The 16,427-nt window shown below is 42.6% G+C and overlaps 1 protein-coding gene across 4 annotated transcripts in view; it reads left to right on the forward strand.

Annotated features, from left to right (window-relative positions):
- The window catches only part of hip1 (huntingtin interacting protein 1), a 353,299-nt gene that overhangs the window by 83,393 nt on the left and 253,479 nt on the right, over nt 1-16,427 (forward strand). Inside the window, exon 1 of one of the 4 annotated variants that reach the window (XM_059973086.1) lies at nt 12,323-12,792. The exons of the other annotated variants lie outside the window; for them this stretch is intronic. Within the exon in view, the coding sequence (XP_059829069.1) occupies nt 12,775-12,792 (18 nt within the window). The 5' untranslated portion in view covers nt 12,323-12,774. Of the gene's footprint in view, nt 1-12,322; nt 12,793-16,427 lie in introns of those variants that run through there. 4 annotated transcript variants of the gene reach the window in all.

The raw sequence follows: 16,427 nt of genomic DNA on the forward strand, positions 1-16,427 counted from the left end.
ACCATATGCGATTAAATGAGTACAATTTATAAAGGTTACTATAACTAAGTGATTAATAACGATACAGTATATATGAAGAGAAAATTAAAGAAAAGGCGCCAAACTTATCAAAGTCCAAACCACTTCATGCACAGCCGTTGGAGCTCAATTACTGAAGTCTTCTGGCCACCATTCGATTCCCTCCGAACTCCTCGACTCTCCAAACAGCTCCGGACCCTCCGAGTGGTCAACCAAGCACATCTAGCTTCATCCCCCCCCTCCTCGGAGAATCTCCCGGCCTCAGACCCCCCTTTGGGGTCCGATCCTCGCCCAGCTTAGAGCATTGCGTCCTCTCTCTCGACCCCCTCGCGCCGATCTGCCCAAAAGCCCGTCAACAAAAGCTTACAGACTCAGAAGAAAGAACATTAATTCCCATTTGGTTTACAAAGGAATACCATTCTCGTTATCAGTAAATTTGCATTCCTGCTAGTTAACAAAAAGAAGAAACCCTCTTTACATATACATTACAGTAGGAAATTCTAAATTGTCTATTCCATTGTATTATTACTCCATGGAACCTATCAGCTGCTGATTTTACACTGGTAAAAAGTGAATTTAAATGAATTTTTGACTGGAACTCAAGTACAAACGTGAGCCACAGTGCACAGTGTTGTTGGTAATGTAAAAGGATGCAACTGTGGTATCATTAACAGCTGAGTTTGGCTTAAATTACGGATACAACAGGGTCTTTTAAAAGACTGTTAGATCAGTACATGGAGTTGTGGGTAACCCTAGGCAATTTCTAAAGTAAGTACATGCTCGGCACAGCATTGTGGGCTGAAGGACCTGTGTTGGTTTTCTATGTTTACTCCTTCCTTTTTATTGACTCTGTTTTCGTGTTATGGGACCTTTTGGCCTCGCATTCTGACTGTTGTCTTGCCTCATCACTTAGACAAATGTTGGCTACATAATCTGTTATACAGCCTCCATCCCCACCCGAACCCTCTCACTGCATCAGGGATCCCTTAACTGCCTTTCTCACTTTGCTGCTCTCTTTCAGCCCCCTGCACTCACAGCCCCTCTCTTTCCGTCTCGTGATTCTTGGTCTTTCTTCGTTGCTCCACTTTCCTTCACCCCATTTTCCAGTTGTCAGCTGCTTCCATTTTCTCAGATGGACCCCACCCTGGCCACTGCCATCACTCTTCTCCATTTTCCACTCATCCAGCAGCTGAGCGGCACCAAACCTCTGCCCTAGTTAGCCCTGGCTTCCCTGAACCTCTGCCAGGAGAAATAGCACTGCGAGTGGCTCTCGATGTCAGTAGTTTGCAGATTTTCTGTGCTCTTTTTGTTGGGTCTTGGCTGATGGATTAACATTCAGCCACTGGGAGCGGGGGCATCTTGTTCAACTGTATGAACCTTTCAGTTAGTATGTGCTGGAGGCACCAGTGTAAATGTGTTATCATTGGCTTCTGCGTACCTATTAACTGCAGAAATCTTTCTTTCTGGAGAAAAATTAGGACAAGATTCATATCTTTCACAATGAACACAGCAAATTTAACAGCTTCTGTTTGGTGGAAAGAAGTTGTCGATGTTTTGGACCAAGTGGCACAAAAGATCCTTCGGAAATGGTGTAAGCTCGCATTGGGTGGAGGTGATTGACTTTGAATAGAAGACTTTTTAAGTTTACTTTTTATTCATTTTGCATTGTTATACAAATGGAAGCTTAGCAGTTTTGGGGGGGGGGGCAAGGATTGCACTCCTTTAAATTGGAATTAGCCAGAATCTTATTAAATGACAGAGCAGGTTCAAGTGGCCAAGTGGCTTACTCCTGCACGAGGACCTTTGCAACTGTTGGTTAGACAGATTGTTGGTCTGCATCAGAGATGACCTGGTCATTTTCTCCACAGATTTTCCTGCTCCATCTGTGAGGAACTGGTGAACAGCTGGATATGGTAATCTTGTACTCCATTATAGATGGAAGATTTAGTGCTGAGGTTACTTTGCCCTCCCACTGACTCATCCTTGTAAAAAATGGATCAATTTTATTGATCTGCTTTGTCTTCAGCATTTGCAGGATTGTGACTTCACCATCTGGGCTGTCAGCTCTATTAGGCTCTGGGAAGATCACCTTTGTTTTCTGTTTTTATGTATAAAATGCTTTAATATGCAAAATTTTATGCTGGATTATGATTAGTGGTTTTTGCCGGAAATCATTCATCTCAGGCTAGGACGTTGCTTGAGGAACTTCTCGGGGCAGTGTTCGATTTTAATGTGTTTTACCATTGATTGTGGATTTTGCTTCTAAGCACAGCACAAACTGCCCATCCTTAATCTTCCTTTGAGAAGAGAGTGGTGAATTATCACCTTGAATTGTTGCATTCTGTGTGCTCTGCCTATGTATGTGGTCCATGCATTTTCTGATTGTATTGGCCTTCCTTTCTTAGGGTTAGCTGCTGATTGCACTGTTTTTACCAATAAAGAAGTGTTTCTTGTCTGTACCTGAAGCTTCTTGCACACATTTTTCTGAAAGCTAATTTTTCAGATAGCACAGATATCCCTCAATGTAATATCCTTCCGTGCTTTCTGATTTATTGCACATGTTGAGATATAACAAATCCATTTTCAATAAAAATCGATGCTCTCTCTGCTTTTCAAGGGGGATATTTATAAAGCAAATCTGGTTCTTGACCTGTCACCTACTTCCCCCCTCCCCCCAGTTATGATTTTAAATGCCTCGGTTTGGTCTCCATCCAACAGATTATCCTCCAAGAACAGACCAGTTTCATTCTACCTAGTCATCGAAGGTTTCTCATCTTTGGAATCATTTTAACAAATCACAATTCTGTACCCACTGAGGTCTTCACATCTTTTCTGTACTGTGGTTTGAATTGGGTTGAATCAGTGTTTTATTTTAAATAAGGTTTCATCACGTCGGTCCATGGGCTTCTCTTGTGCCAAGGTGAGTCCATTCTCAACGTGGAGGAGCAACACTTTGTATTCCATCTGGGTACCCTCCAAACTGATGGCATGAATATCAATTTCCTCTGGTTTAAAAAAATTCCCCCCCCCTCCTCTGTACCCCATTCTGATGTTTTGCCTCTTCTCACCTGCCTGTCACTACCCTGTGTTCTCCCCTCTTTCTCTTTCTCTTATGGTCCACTCTCCTTTTATGTCAGATTCTTTCTTCTTCTGCCCCTGACTATCTGGCTTCACTAGTGACCTTCCCCTCCCCCAACCTTTCTCTTCTGATATATTTTCCCTTTCTTCTCAGTCCTGAGGCTACATCCACACTACGTCGGATAAAACCGTAACCGAAGCTTTTTCTCTTCATTTTTACCCTCCATTCACACTAAAACGGTGTTTTCGTCCGCCGAAACCAGAGCTTTTCAGAAACGCTTTCCAGGGTGGGTATTTTTGAAAACGCTGCTCAGGCAGATCAGTGTGGATGGGGTAACTGGACACTTCTGAAAACGCTATCAAACGGCAGCGTGCTATTTCATTGTTTTCTTGAACGCAACCTAACAATTTCAGAACAGATGGCAATGAGACTGAAGCCAGAAGAGTTAGAAATGTACTCCCAAATACTTTGACCCATAACTTACTGATTAAATAAGTATACTCACTTTGCCCTGTTTTCTGACCTTGCTCGTATGAAGATGGTTTACCTATTTATGCAAGTACTTCTCTGATAATAGATGTTTAACAGCCTAATGTAACATTGTATGGAAATACAAGATAACACTGACAACAGACATGTTTTACACATTTAACAAGGTGCTTTATTAATGCAACAGAGTTAGTCAGTTTTTCAATGTTCGTCGTTAGCTGGGTCAATCTGTCCATGAACTCCCTGTCGGTTGCCTCCATATACTTCAGTATTTGTTTTTTTTTAGTTTTAAGTTTTCCTGCATGAGAGCCAACAGCTGTTTGTCGTTTTAAGTTTTTCTAGTCTGTAACTACACAAACGTGCACTTTTACAGCAAAATTCAACACCAAACATGTCGCTTGTTTATGGTAGATGTGTCCTGCGCATGCCCAGTAGGAGGAGATTTGCTGAAATCTTTGTTTCAATGTGGATAGAGATAGTTTCAAAAATGCATAGTGTGGACACCTATCATTTTTACGTGAAACTGGTGTTTTCAAAATTATCCAGTCTAGTGTGGATGTAGCCTGAGAAGGGTTTCAACCCGAAACCTGGACTGTTTATTCTCTTCCGTAGATGCTGCCTGACCTGCTGAGTCCCTTCAGCATTTTGTGTGTGTGTGATGTTAAAGTTTCATCATCATTACTTTGTCCTTTCACTTCCCACTATTTTTTTTCAATTTACTTTTCCTCTCTTTAGCTCAAACACAAATGTTGAGGACTATAAAAAAGTTAAAAAAAAGAACTAGAAGTGGAATAGAGTAAGGAGGGGCCATGCAAAATTCTTGACAAATAGGATGAAAGAAAATTCTAGAGTATTCTATACATCAGGAGCAAGAGGATTCTAGGAAGAGGGTAGGGTCACTCAAGATTAAAGGAAGGCACTTGGACTTGGAGGTGGGCGATGCACTAAAGGAGCACTTAAGTATTTTCTAATGAGTAGGATATGGAGGATAGTAGGATTAGTGAGAAGCACATTAATCTGCTAAACCATAATATGCCTGACCATAAAAAAGGTGATGTTCCGGAGGATTGATGAGCTCATGTTCCATTATTCAGGATGGGAGATGTGGATAATCCTGGAAATTGTAGACCAGTGAGTGTCATGTCAGTGAGAAGCTGTTGGAGAGGGTTCTTGGGGACAGGATTTATGAGCATTTGGAAAGCCATCTCCAAATTGGAGACAGTCCGCTTGGCTTTGTGCAGAGCAAGTTGTCTCACTAACTTGTTTGAGTTTTTCAAGGAAGTGATGAAGGTAGAGCTACGGCTGTTAATAGCACAGACAAGGCATATGACAAGGTCCTTCAAGGTGAGCTCATTCAGAACATTAGGAAGTAGGAAGCATTGAATTGACTTGTCCACCTGCATTCTGAATTGCAAGACAAGATGGTGGTCGATGAGGCTTATTCGGATAGAAATCCGTAATTAATGGTGTTCCGTACTGGAGCCTCTGCTATTTATGATAAAATGTGGACGAAAATGTGGACGCATGAATGACTAAACTCCCAGTCTGTACAATGATTCAAAGATTGGTGGTGTGGTGAATAGCGTAGATTGTCAAAGGATGCAGTGGGATATAGTTGAAAGAGATTGTTGGATTCGCTTTATTTGTCACGTGTACCTCGGAACATCAAAACATACAGTGATGTGCACTGTTTGTGTCAACGACCAGCACGGTCTGAGGATGTGCTGGGGGCAGCCCACAAGTGCCCCGTGCTTCCAGCACCAACATATCAATAGACAATAGGTGCAGAAGTAGACCATTAGGTCCTTCGAGCCTGCACCGCCATTCTGAGATCATGGCTGATCATCCACTATCAATACCCGGTTCCTGCCTTGTCCCCAGAACCCTTGATTCCCCTATCCATAAGATACCTATCTAGCTCCTTCTTGAAAGCATCCAGAGAATTGGCCTCCATAACCTTCCAAGGCAGTGCATTCCAGACCCCCACAACTCTCTAGGAGAAGTTTTTCCTTAACTCTGCCCTAAATGACCTACCCCTTATTCTCAAACCATGCCCTCTGGTACTGGACTCTCCCTGCATCTGGAACATATTTCCTGTCTCTATCTTGTCCAATCCCTTAATAATCTTATATGTTTCAATCAGATCCCCTCTCAATCTCCTTAATTCCAGCGTGTACAAGCCCAGTCTCTCTAACCTCTCTGTGTAAGACAATCCAGACATCCCAGGAATTAACCTCGTGAATCTACGCTGCACTTCCTCTACAGCCAGGATGTCCTTCCTTAACCCTGGAGACCAAAACTGTACACAATCCTCCAGGTGTGGTCTCACCAGGGCTCTGTACAAATTCAAGAGGATTTCCTTGCTCTTGTACTCAATTCCCTTTGTCATAAAGACCAACATTCCATTAGCCTTCTTCACTGCCTGCTGCACTTGCTCTTTCACCTTCAGTGACTGATGAACAAGGACTCCGAGATCTCTTTGTATTTCTCCCTTACCTAACTCTACACCGTTCAGATAATAATCTGCCTTTCTGTTCTTACTCCCAAAGTGGATAACCTCACACTTATTCACATTAAACTTCATTTGCCAAGTATCTGCCCACTCACCCAGCCTATCCAAGTCACCCTGAATTCTCCTAACATCCTCATCATATGTCACACTGCCACCCAGCTTAGTATCATCAGCAAATTTGGTGATGTTATTTTCAATACCTTCATCTAAATCGTTGATGTAAATTGTAAACAGCTGTGGTCCCAATACTGAGCCCTGTGGCACCCACTAGTCACCACCTGCCATTCCGAGAAACACCCATTCACCGCTACCCTTTGCTTTCTATCTGCCAGCCAGTTTTCTATCCATGTCAATGTCTTCCCCCCGATGCCCTGAGCTTTGATTTTACCCACCAATTTCCTATGTGGGGCCTTATCAAATGCCTTATCATGTACAGAGCTAACTGAACCTGTGCATCTTTGGAATGTGGATGGAAACTGGAATGCCTGAAGAAAACCCATGTGTTCACAGAAAGAACGTACAATCTCCTTTCAGACCGTGGCGGAAAGTGAACACTGCTCACTGGCGCTATACTGCATTATGCTAGCTACTGCACTGTTGTGCCGCCCATACCATGTCGTACCAGATGAGACGCAGATCGATTGGATAGACAGAGAGTTCAGCCCGGCGTGATGATGGCTATTAACGAGGGCATTGTTTTAAGGTGACTGGAGGAAAGTACAGGGGGGTATATCAGAGGTCTGTTTTTTTCCTTTAGTGTGGTGGGTTCATTAGACACCCTGCCAGGGACGGTGGTAGGGGCAGATTATTAGGGACATCTGAGAAACTGTCGGATCTCAGTTTAATTTCTGATCCTTGGGGTTCTTCCAGGAGTCAGGAATGGCGAGCAGTCTTCATTCCAAGATTTCAGTTTATTTTTGTTTGTACAAACAAACATACAAATATGAAGCAAACTAAATAAAGGTCTGAGAAATGATGCTAAGAGGGGAATTAATGCTAGTGCGTGTAATAAAAAAGAATACAAGATAGCGCTTTGAAAAATCATTCACTTTATAGATGAGATAAACAAAATTCCTTGGGTAATAATGTAGCCTATTAATTAATTAATCACTAAAACAATTGCATCATGTGGATAATGTGTTAATACTTGTTCAATGAAAAATGAGAAAGCTGATAAACCGTTAGTTTAGTTGCAATACCACTTTCTGCCAATGAATCAGAAAAATATGTTTGTTAAGTTATGTACCCTGTAACTGGGTGTCTTACCAGCAAAGATAGAAGTGTCCATTGGGGTCTGGTGATGCTATTTTCAACAGTATTTATTTGTAAAAATATACAAAACAATATCAATGCAAATATACAGACAATATACTTTAGCAATACTAAACCTAAAGGTGCGGGTATAATAATAATAATAGAACAAGATCTATCGTTGTCTAGGGGATAATGAATAGTCAGATGGAAATATAAAGTTCAGTTCTGTTCATGCAGGCTGCGGTAGTTGTTGGTCGATGTGTTGCAATTGTTGGAGAGAGAGAGAGACGAGAGAAAGAGAGTGCGCAAACAGCAACAGCTATGGTCTTTGCCAACCTTTCTTTACGATTTTGATCCGTTGATGTGTCGTTGTTGTGGCCATTGTAGTGTGACCCCTCTGTCCTTTAGCTAGACCGTTCTTCCGTGGTGGACTCTTCTCCCAGGCAAGGGTGGACACACACACAAGCCCCCCCCACCGGTCTCGCTATAAACACTGTGAGTTAAAATTTACCAACCCTTCGTTCGGTCTCCGGTCTCCCACCCTGCCTCGTGGAGGTTTCTGCTGCTCACTAGCATTTCTCCTGGTGCATCCGAGGGGTGTCACCCCAGACATCAATTTTATCCCCACTCACGGGTTCTCAGGTGTCAATCAGGTTTGAATGACTTAACCCATCAAACCAGCCCACTCTGGCTGTCCCCTGAGGGATTTCAATGAATAGAACAATACCAAGTAAACAATCCTTCTTCAAAAGACAATAACAGTAAATCTCCTCCTTTTGTCAGTAGGAGACTTTCCACCTTGTGTACCTCTTATATCTCTCTCTCTCTCTCGCTCTCTCGCGCTCTCTCGCGCTCTCTCGCTCTCTCTCTCTCTCTCTCTCGCTCTCTCCAAAATAACAACTGCACTGGCAGATTTCCTTTGTCTCTCTTACTTCCTTGTTAGCAGCATCGAAATAGTAGCGATTTGCGATTCTCCAAAAAGGGGGGGCATGGGCCACTCTGCACCCTTCTGCCCATCAGAATTGTTCATCCTTCGTAACAGTTAAAAAGTATTATTTAAAAAAAGTGGTTTCCTACAAAGCTTTTGGATAGGCAGATGGATGGTTGGATGATGGTGATGTTGAAATGGAGGGTTAGATTGAAAGAAAGACACAACATCATGGGCTGAAGGGTCTGTACTGTGCTGTGGTATTCTGTTCCACATCAGTTGCAGATGTGGGTGGGGAAATGACAGATGGTGTTTAATGTGGCTAAACGTAAGATGTTGCACTTTGGGAGTCATATGTGAAAGGATGGTACCCTGATAATGGCCAGGGCCTTAAAAGTGTTAATGGACAGAACGATCTTGGGGGTCCAAGTCCATAGCTCCCTGAAAATGACTACATTGGTTGATGGGTGGTTAAGAAGCCTTCTAATGTGCTTGCCTTTATTAGTCAAGGAATTGAGTTCAAAATTCATGAATTTATGTTGTAGCTTTATAAAATTTTAGTTGGGCCACATCTGGAGTACTACTTTAAATTCTTGTCACCCCAAGTAGGAAGGATGTGGGGGCTTTGGAGAGGGTATAGAAGAGGTTTGCTAGGATGCTGCCTGGATTAGAAGGCATAAGGTTGGACAAGTCCATAAGACATGGGAGCAGAATTAGGCCATTCAGCCCATTGAGTCTGTTCCACCATTCCATCAACACTGATCCTGGATCCCACACAACTCCATATACCTGGCTTCTCGTCAAATCCCTTGATGCCCCCGACCAATCAGGAATATATCAACTTCAGCTTTAAATATATCCACTGATTCAGCCTCCTCTGCAGTCTGTGGCAGAACATTCCACAGATTCACTACTCTCTGGCTAAACAAATTCCTGCTGTTCTAAAAGGTCACAACCCCCCTCCTCAATGTTGAGGCTGTGCCCTCTAGTTCTGGATACCCCCACTATAGGAAACATCCTGTCCATATGCACCCCAACTAGTCCTTTTAACATTCGGTAGGTCGTTTTCTCTGGAATGGCAGATGTTGAGGAGCAGACCTGATTCAAGTTTATAGGATTATGCAAGGCATAGGTGGAATAGAATAGACAGCTGTAATTTTCCCCCCGGGATCAGATGCCTGATACTAGAGGCATGTGTTTAAGGTGAGAGGGGATAAATTCAAAAGAGGTGTGTGAGGCAAATTTTTCTTTACACTGAATGGTGGGTGTCTGGCATGTGTTGTCAGGGATAATGGTGCAGACAAATTCAAGAGGCATTTAAAAAAACTCTTAAGACACATGATTGTGTGGAGAATGGAGGGGTATGGACATTGTGTAGACAGAAGGGATTTGAAGGCATTTAATCAATTCATGAGCTGGGCTGAACATTCGGAACTGAAGGGCCTGTTGTGTGCTGTATGTTTATAGATCCCAGTATCTTGTTTCTTTTTTTAAACTATCTTTTAAAATTGCCCTGCAACTTTGAGCAATTGATGTACATATACCTACTGATCTCTCAGACTGAGCACCACCCTGAACCACAGGTTTCTCCTCTTTTTCCACTCTTGCTTTCCTCAGCAGCCTTGGGTGATTTCCAACAGGCTGGGTAATTTAAAGTGGGAGCTTTTCCAGTGTCCCGGTACCCTGCTCTGTGATGCACCATCAATAACTCACACTGAGACGTAGGTGAGATATCGGCTTTTATTGACTGAAGAAGGAACCAGCAGTGAGTGACCATCATATTACATCCTGGAGAATGAGGCAGAGGATTAGACCTGAATCGCCTTTATACAGGGCCTGTGGGAGGAGCCACAGGAGCAGTCAGAAGGGGGCGTGTCCAGACAGGCACATAGTTCACCACACTCTGCACTGTTCCTTCAAGTGCACCTCCTTAAGGGTACTCCTGGTGCATGGGGAGAAGGAATTATGTTGAAATAAAATACCAGGAATCAAAATTGTACCAGTAACCAGCTTGCAGAGTGTGGTAAAATTTTTTTGCTTTGGCTTAGCCATTACGAGAGCTTCATGCCATTGATGCTCACTTATTGAGAACTCAGTATGTCATGACCCCTTTTAGACCTGATTCAATTAGTGATTTCAGTTCCAGGAAACACATTCTGAGTGCTTAGTGAGGTACCAGCGTATTATAATCTCAAATTTTTAGCCCACTTGATGACCTTTTCCTTTGTGACTCTCTCATAAGTTTACTGTGCTTACAGATATTCACTCTTACAAAATTTACAGATCCCCAGCCCCAAAGCCTGAACTAAGGAATAAACTTTACTCAGGGAACTTGCGGGGGAAAGAAGAGCACAGAGATGACATGGCTTCCCTTTATGAGAAATCATGGTGTGGACTATTTCTGTGGATGCAACTTTCTTGTAATGCTGGGGGTGGGGTGCTATAGTATCTCTCTCTTGGTAAAGGTTGATTTGAAATTTCTGCATTACAAACTATTTTACGACAAAAGAAATACTATTGAGATGTAGTTGCCGTCCATTTTGATAGGAATTGTGGATTCCAATTTGCAAGCAGCAGTTTCTGAAGATAGCGTTGCGGGTCCTGCTACTGCTCGTAAGGAGTTTGTACGTTCTCCCTGTGATCGCATGGGTTTCCTCTGGGTGCTCTGGTTTCCTCCCACAGTCCAAAAATGTACAGGTTAGTAGGTTAAATTGGCCAGTGTAAATTGTCCCATGATTCGGCTGGGGTTAAATTGGGGATTGCTGGGTGGCCTGTTCCACACTTACTCAATCAATTAAAAAATAATTGAAAAATGTTAATCAAACTGTGTCACTGATATTGGTTGAGGAACAATTCTTAGCCAAAAACTGAGGGCTAACCCCCAGAATTTCAAGAAAAGGCTGTTAGATTTTTACACTCTTCCAAGAGGGCAAATAGGGACTTATTTTAACTCCCTAGAAATCACATTTGACTTTTGGGGAGAAATTCTGCAACAATTGGCAAAAAGAGTGCATTGAGCATCAGTGAGCATAATTACAGCTGGAAACCTGTACAAAAGGAGGAGATTAAAATTGTTCAACATCTGTAAATTGGGTGAGTTGGTGGTAAAAGATTAGTTTCCCCTTGATGTTGAGTAATGACAAGAGCGCAGAATTGCTGCAGGGATATATCCAAATAACCTTAGCATTATTTGAAAAAGGAATGTCGCAACAAGTGTCCAGTGAGATTGCATTAACCCCAACTCGAGAAGAATAATGGGTGATATGAAAAATATTGAAGAAGAGATTATCTAAGAGATGTGCATCAGTGACTGTATAAATGGAACGGCCTCCTTGAATGTTGTGATTTCCATTGTATCCAACAGCATATCATTGCTTGTACCAATTGGGGCTGATAGTGTTTGCTGGTAGGACTCGTGTGAGGAGCTTTGTTTTTTAAAGAGCTCTTTGAAATTGAATAAATCATACTCACCGTACATATCTTTCAATTTTTTTTCAGTATTGAAGCCAGTGGTTAACTGGTTAATCGTGTTCTGATCAGTGATCTCCAGATTTTTCCTTCTGGGGTTGGGGGTTGGGTGACAGGATTATAGCTCTCCGTTAACAAGTGAAATCTTTTGTCAGGGTTAATTTCCTGAGCTTTGTTGCTCTGTGGCTGACAGAATGTTGAATGCTGCTTCCTGCTTCCTCCTCCTTCCAGTCACAATTGTATTTGTGTTTGAAAGAAATTGGTGTTGCTTATTCAGATGTTATTGTGTGTGTATGTGTTTACGTATGTGTGAGAGGGAGAGAGAGAGAGATGTAGCCACAGTAGATTCTCCTTTTGCAGAATCCCGGGAGCTTCTAATTGGTAGAGTGACGTGTATATATAAAAAAATACAATCATCAGAGGCAATGTTTCCTGTGAATGAGGATGTCGGCTGTCATATTCCTCTCCCCCCCAACCACCCACATCCCCCTACGAGGCACCGCTCTCCCTCCACCCCCCTCCTCCATTAGCCCTCCCCAACTGCTTTCCTCCTCCCCTTGTCCGGAAGCTCTCAGCTGGAGATGGCATCTTTGCAACCAGCCTTTCAGTCCCGATCGTAACGACTTCCAGACTTTGCATAAAGGGAAAAGCGAGGGCTCAGTTTCTGCTGCTGCAAGGGGAAGAGGAAAGAAAAACAATTTCCCATTCAATTGGACAATCGGAAAGGGCAGGTCATGTTATTTCCAGGCACGGGTTAAGTGAAAGGCCATCCAAGCTTTCGATGAAAGAGTGTGTGAGGACCACAGTGTAGTATCTACTGGATATAACTCTGCTTTTGCTGTCTCTCTCTCTCTCTCTCTCTCTCTTTCTCTCTCTCTGTTTTCTCTCTTTCTTTCTCTCTTTCTCCCCCTTTCTTTCTCTCTCTCTCTCTCTCTCTCTCTCTCCTCTGTCTCCCTTTCTCCCCATTCCTTTCTGTTGGGTTGTTGAACGTCTGGAAGAAGCAAGACATAAATACAGACTTCCACAATGGATATTGGAAAAACGGTAAGTTTGTGTAACTGGTGGGAGGGGGAAAAGATCTGAAATCGAGATTCCCTTCCCCCTCTTCCCCGCCCAAGAATCTGTTGAGAAACATTAAGAACTTGGAGAATGCTTTCATAATTTGAAGCGTTTTGTTATTTGGTGCTGACTGTTTCCCCCTGCTATTCTTGATAACGATATTAAAAGGGCAGCTGCAGAGAACGGCACTCCGTTGTCGAATGTTGCACGTTTTGTTCGCACTGCTAGTTTGGTTGATAAGGCTGAGTGACCGAGGAAGCAGCGTGTGTAAAATATGCCTGATATAAATATCTATCTTGGTACAAGGCGTTTAGAATAAAGCCTTCTGCCTTTCGTGAGAAAGGTCCCAAGTGTGAAAATGTTGACTGGACGGATGTAGCAACATCAATGAGAGCTTTACTAGGTTTATCAGCGAGTGAAAGCAGTCACTTCACAGTATGGCATGCAATGGTGTTTGTATTCGGTTGCATAATGTTCACTGGCTTCGATTACTGAATAACCTAGTGTATCAGTGAGCTGCTGCTGGCAGCCGGGGAGAGCTTGGCCGCGGAGTCTTCTATATTGTGTAGAGTCTTTCCTCATGACCCTCCCTCCCCCTGCATCTGCCACAATTACACCTCCTGAATGCAAATACTGCTGCCGCCTCAATATTTGAACAAGAAATTATCTGGGAATTTCTTTCAGCAGGATCAGTTTTTTTTCTCTCTGTTAAAAGCCTGTTGTATTTCAGAGCTCTGAAACAACGGATGTTTTTCAAATTCCAATGTGACTTTACTCAGGAAGGGCGAGAGTACCCGCTCACTCAGTTCATATAACTTGTGTGCATTTGCGGCTCATTCCGTGAAGTATAAACTTTACGGAATGCGAGTGGTTTTTTGTGAATGACTGAAGGATGAAGAATGTTGCCTGGATAGTTGAAAACCAAGTGTGTGTTTTTGATCATTAGGATTCAGAGCACACTGTGAAAGTCAGGTGCAGTTGATCAAATCTCGTGCTGTTTTAGAGGGAGGGAGCGATAGTGTCTTTATAGTTTTGAGGAGAAAGTGTTTTCCACAATGCTGGGCCGTGTCTACTATTCACTTGATAGTTCACTTGTATTATCTGTATCTATGTTAAAGCCTTGACCAACATCATTGAGCAGTCTTGAGTAACGAATTTTAAGTTCATCTGGTATTTCATCACTTTTCTCTGAAACGTTTCCCCACAATACTTCATGTAGATTACCAAATTACCCTTTATGGTTCTGAAATGAAACTGTTATCTCTGATAATGTTTTAACTTCACAAAGTGCCAGTCCTCTTGCATTTTAGTCATGGCAACGGAGTTATGAATGTTTGGTGCACGCAGTTCTCCAAATGTTACAGAATCTTCAACAATTGTCTGATCAAGTAGATGTGGTCTGTTTTTTTTAAGATCTCATCTTCAATTCTACTTTTAAGACACAATCGCTGTTGGTCCGTTGGAAATTTCAGGGGAGTATCTCTGTTTTTCTGGCCGTAACTTTAATTACATGTTTATTTATTCTTTTGGCTGTAATTACTGTTCTAAAAACAAAATCCATAGTTTGTGAGGTCTTTGAGCAAGTTATGAAAATCCATTAGCACTTATTACCTTCAGATTGTTATTCTACCAGAAGGGATGACCGGTGACCTTTGGGAATAGTGCCTCCTGTTGATGAAAAACAGCAGTGCAAGACTTCAGTGTCATTTGAGACCCTTCAGCCCAGCAGAGACCCATTTAACATTTGATCTCAATTCTAAATTCCAGATTTGTTTCATTGTGCTTAAACTAGGGATTAGACGCTATGTAATGTAGAATGTAGTTCATACAACTTTTGAGTTAGCTCCTCAGGATGGATAAAATGAAATATGAAATTTTGGAGCTAGCAGGTCAAGCATGATATGGAAAGAGAAACTGAACTTGTTTTGGGTCAATTGCCTCTTAAAATGTTTCAATGTACTCTTAAGGAATGGCACATCATCTCCTAACCGTAAACACAAGAGATTCTGTGAATGTTGAAAACCTTCAACACACGTATAAAATCCTGGAGGAACTCAGCAATTGGGCTGTATCTATGTAGTGGATTAAACATGTTTTGGACCAGGGCCCTTTATCAGGACTAGAAAGGAGGTGGCAAAAACCAGAATAGGAAGGGGAAGGAGTACAAGTCAGAAGGTATTAGGGAAGCACAGGTGAGGGAATATGGGAGTGGGAATGAAGTAGGAAGCTGGCAGGAGATGGATGGAAGAGAAATCTAATAGAGGATAATGGACCAAGGCACAAAGGAAAGGAGGAGGGGAAGCAGGGGGCGGTGAGGAGAAGAGAAAGAGGGTGAAAAGGTTACCAGAAAGGGAAATGAAAAAAGAGAAGGGGGGGGGGGAACATTACCAGAAATTTGAGACATCTCCTGACTAGGCATGTTAAAATCTTCCAGCCTTAATACTGAGAATCGAAGGGACTGTTTCAGATTTCCAATTCTATTTTTGTTGTTGTCCATATCCTAACTTGCACCAAATCCTCTGAAGTTTAAATTTCTCACTTGTGTCGCCTTCCACTAATTGTAATATCTTCCATTCTTGATATCGGAACTTCTCCACTTCTGTCTTCAGAGCACCCCAGACTCTCAATGCCTCCTTGGTGGTCTGTGTTTGGTGATGCAAATGATTTCTTTTTTAGATGAGTTTAGCTGTCATGAGACTATTTGTGACCAAGCAGACAATATGATTTGTCCTGTCGATCACTGTAAACATTCATTCTTCCATTTCCAGAAGATGTGGGCTGCTGAGTGTAAACATTATTTCAACCAGTCGGTGTTTCACTAGCATCTTCCAAATGTAACAAGACCATAAGACTTAGGAACAGAATTAGGCCATTTGGCCCATCAAGTCTGCTCCATCATTTCATCATGGTTGATCCATTTTTCCTTTCAGCCTCAAACTCTTGCTTTCTCCTCGTACCCCTTCATGCCCTGACAAATCAAGAATCTATCACTTTCTGCCTAAAAATACATAACGACTTGGCCTTAGCTGCCTGTGGCAATGAATTCCACAGATTCATCCCGCTCTGGCTAAATAAATTCCTCCTCATCTCCATTCTAAAAAGAAGCCCCTCTATTCTGAGGCTGTGTCCTCTGATCTTAGACTCTCCCACTACAGGAAGCACTCTCTCCACCTCCACTCACATCCTCTCCACCGCCACTCTATCAAGGCCTTCCACTGTTCAATAGCTTTCAAGCAAGTCACCCCTCATTCTTCTGAATTCTGGTGAATACAGGCTCAGAGCCATCAAAAGCTCTTCGACCCTCATTCTTCTGAATTCTGGTGAATACAGGCTCAGAGCCATCAAAAGCTCTTCATGTGACAACCCGTTTAATCCTGGGATAATTTCGTGACCTCCTTTGAACCCTCTCCAGTTTCAGCACGTACAGGGGCCCAAACACAGTAGCTATTTCATCTCCGAGATCGAACGTAGGCAGCATTTGCATGGGAGATCTGCTGCCTGCACGTTCCTGCCCAAGATGCACACCTTCCGAATATTTGTTTATGGTTTTAGGGTGAAAGCCCTGGAAAACTCCACCTATGGTTGTACTTTCTGTGCATGTAATGAGGCTGCCCACACTC

The sequence above is a fragment of the Hypanus sabinus genome, chromosome 6 (genome assembly GCF_030144855.1).
Source record: "Hypanus sabinus isolate sHypSab1 chromosome 6, sHypSab1.hap1, whole genome shotgun sequence".
Lineage (NCBI taxonomy): Eukaryota > Metazoa > Chordata > Chondrichthyes > Myliobatiformes > Dasyatidae > Hypanus > Hypanus sabinus.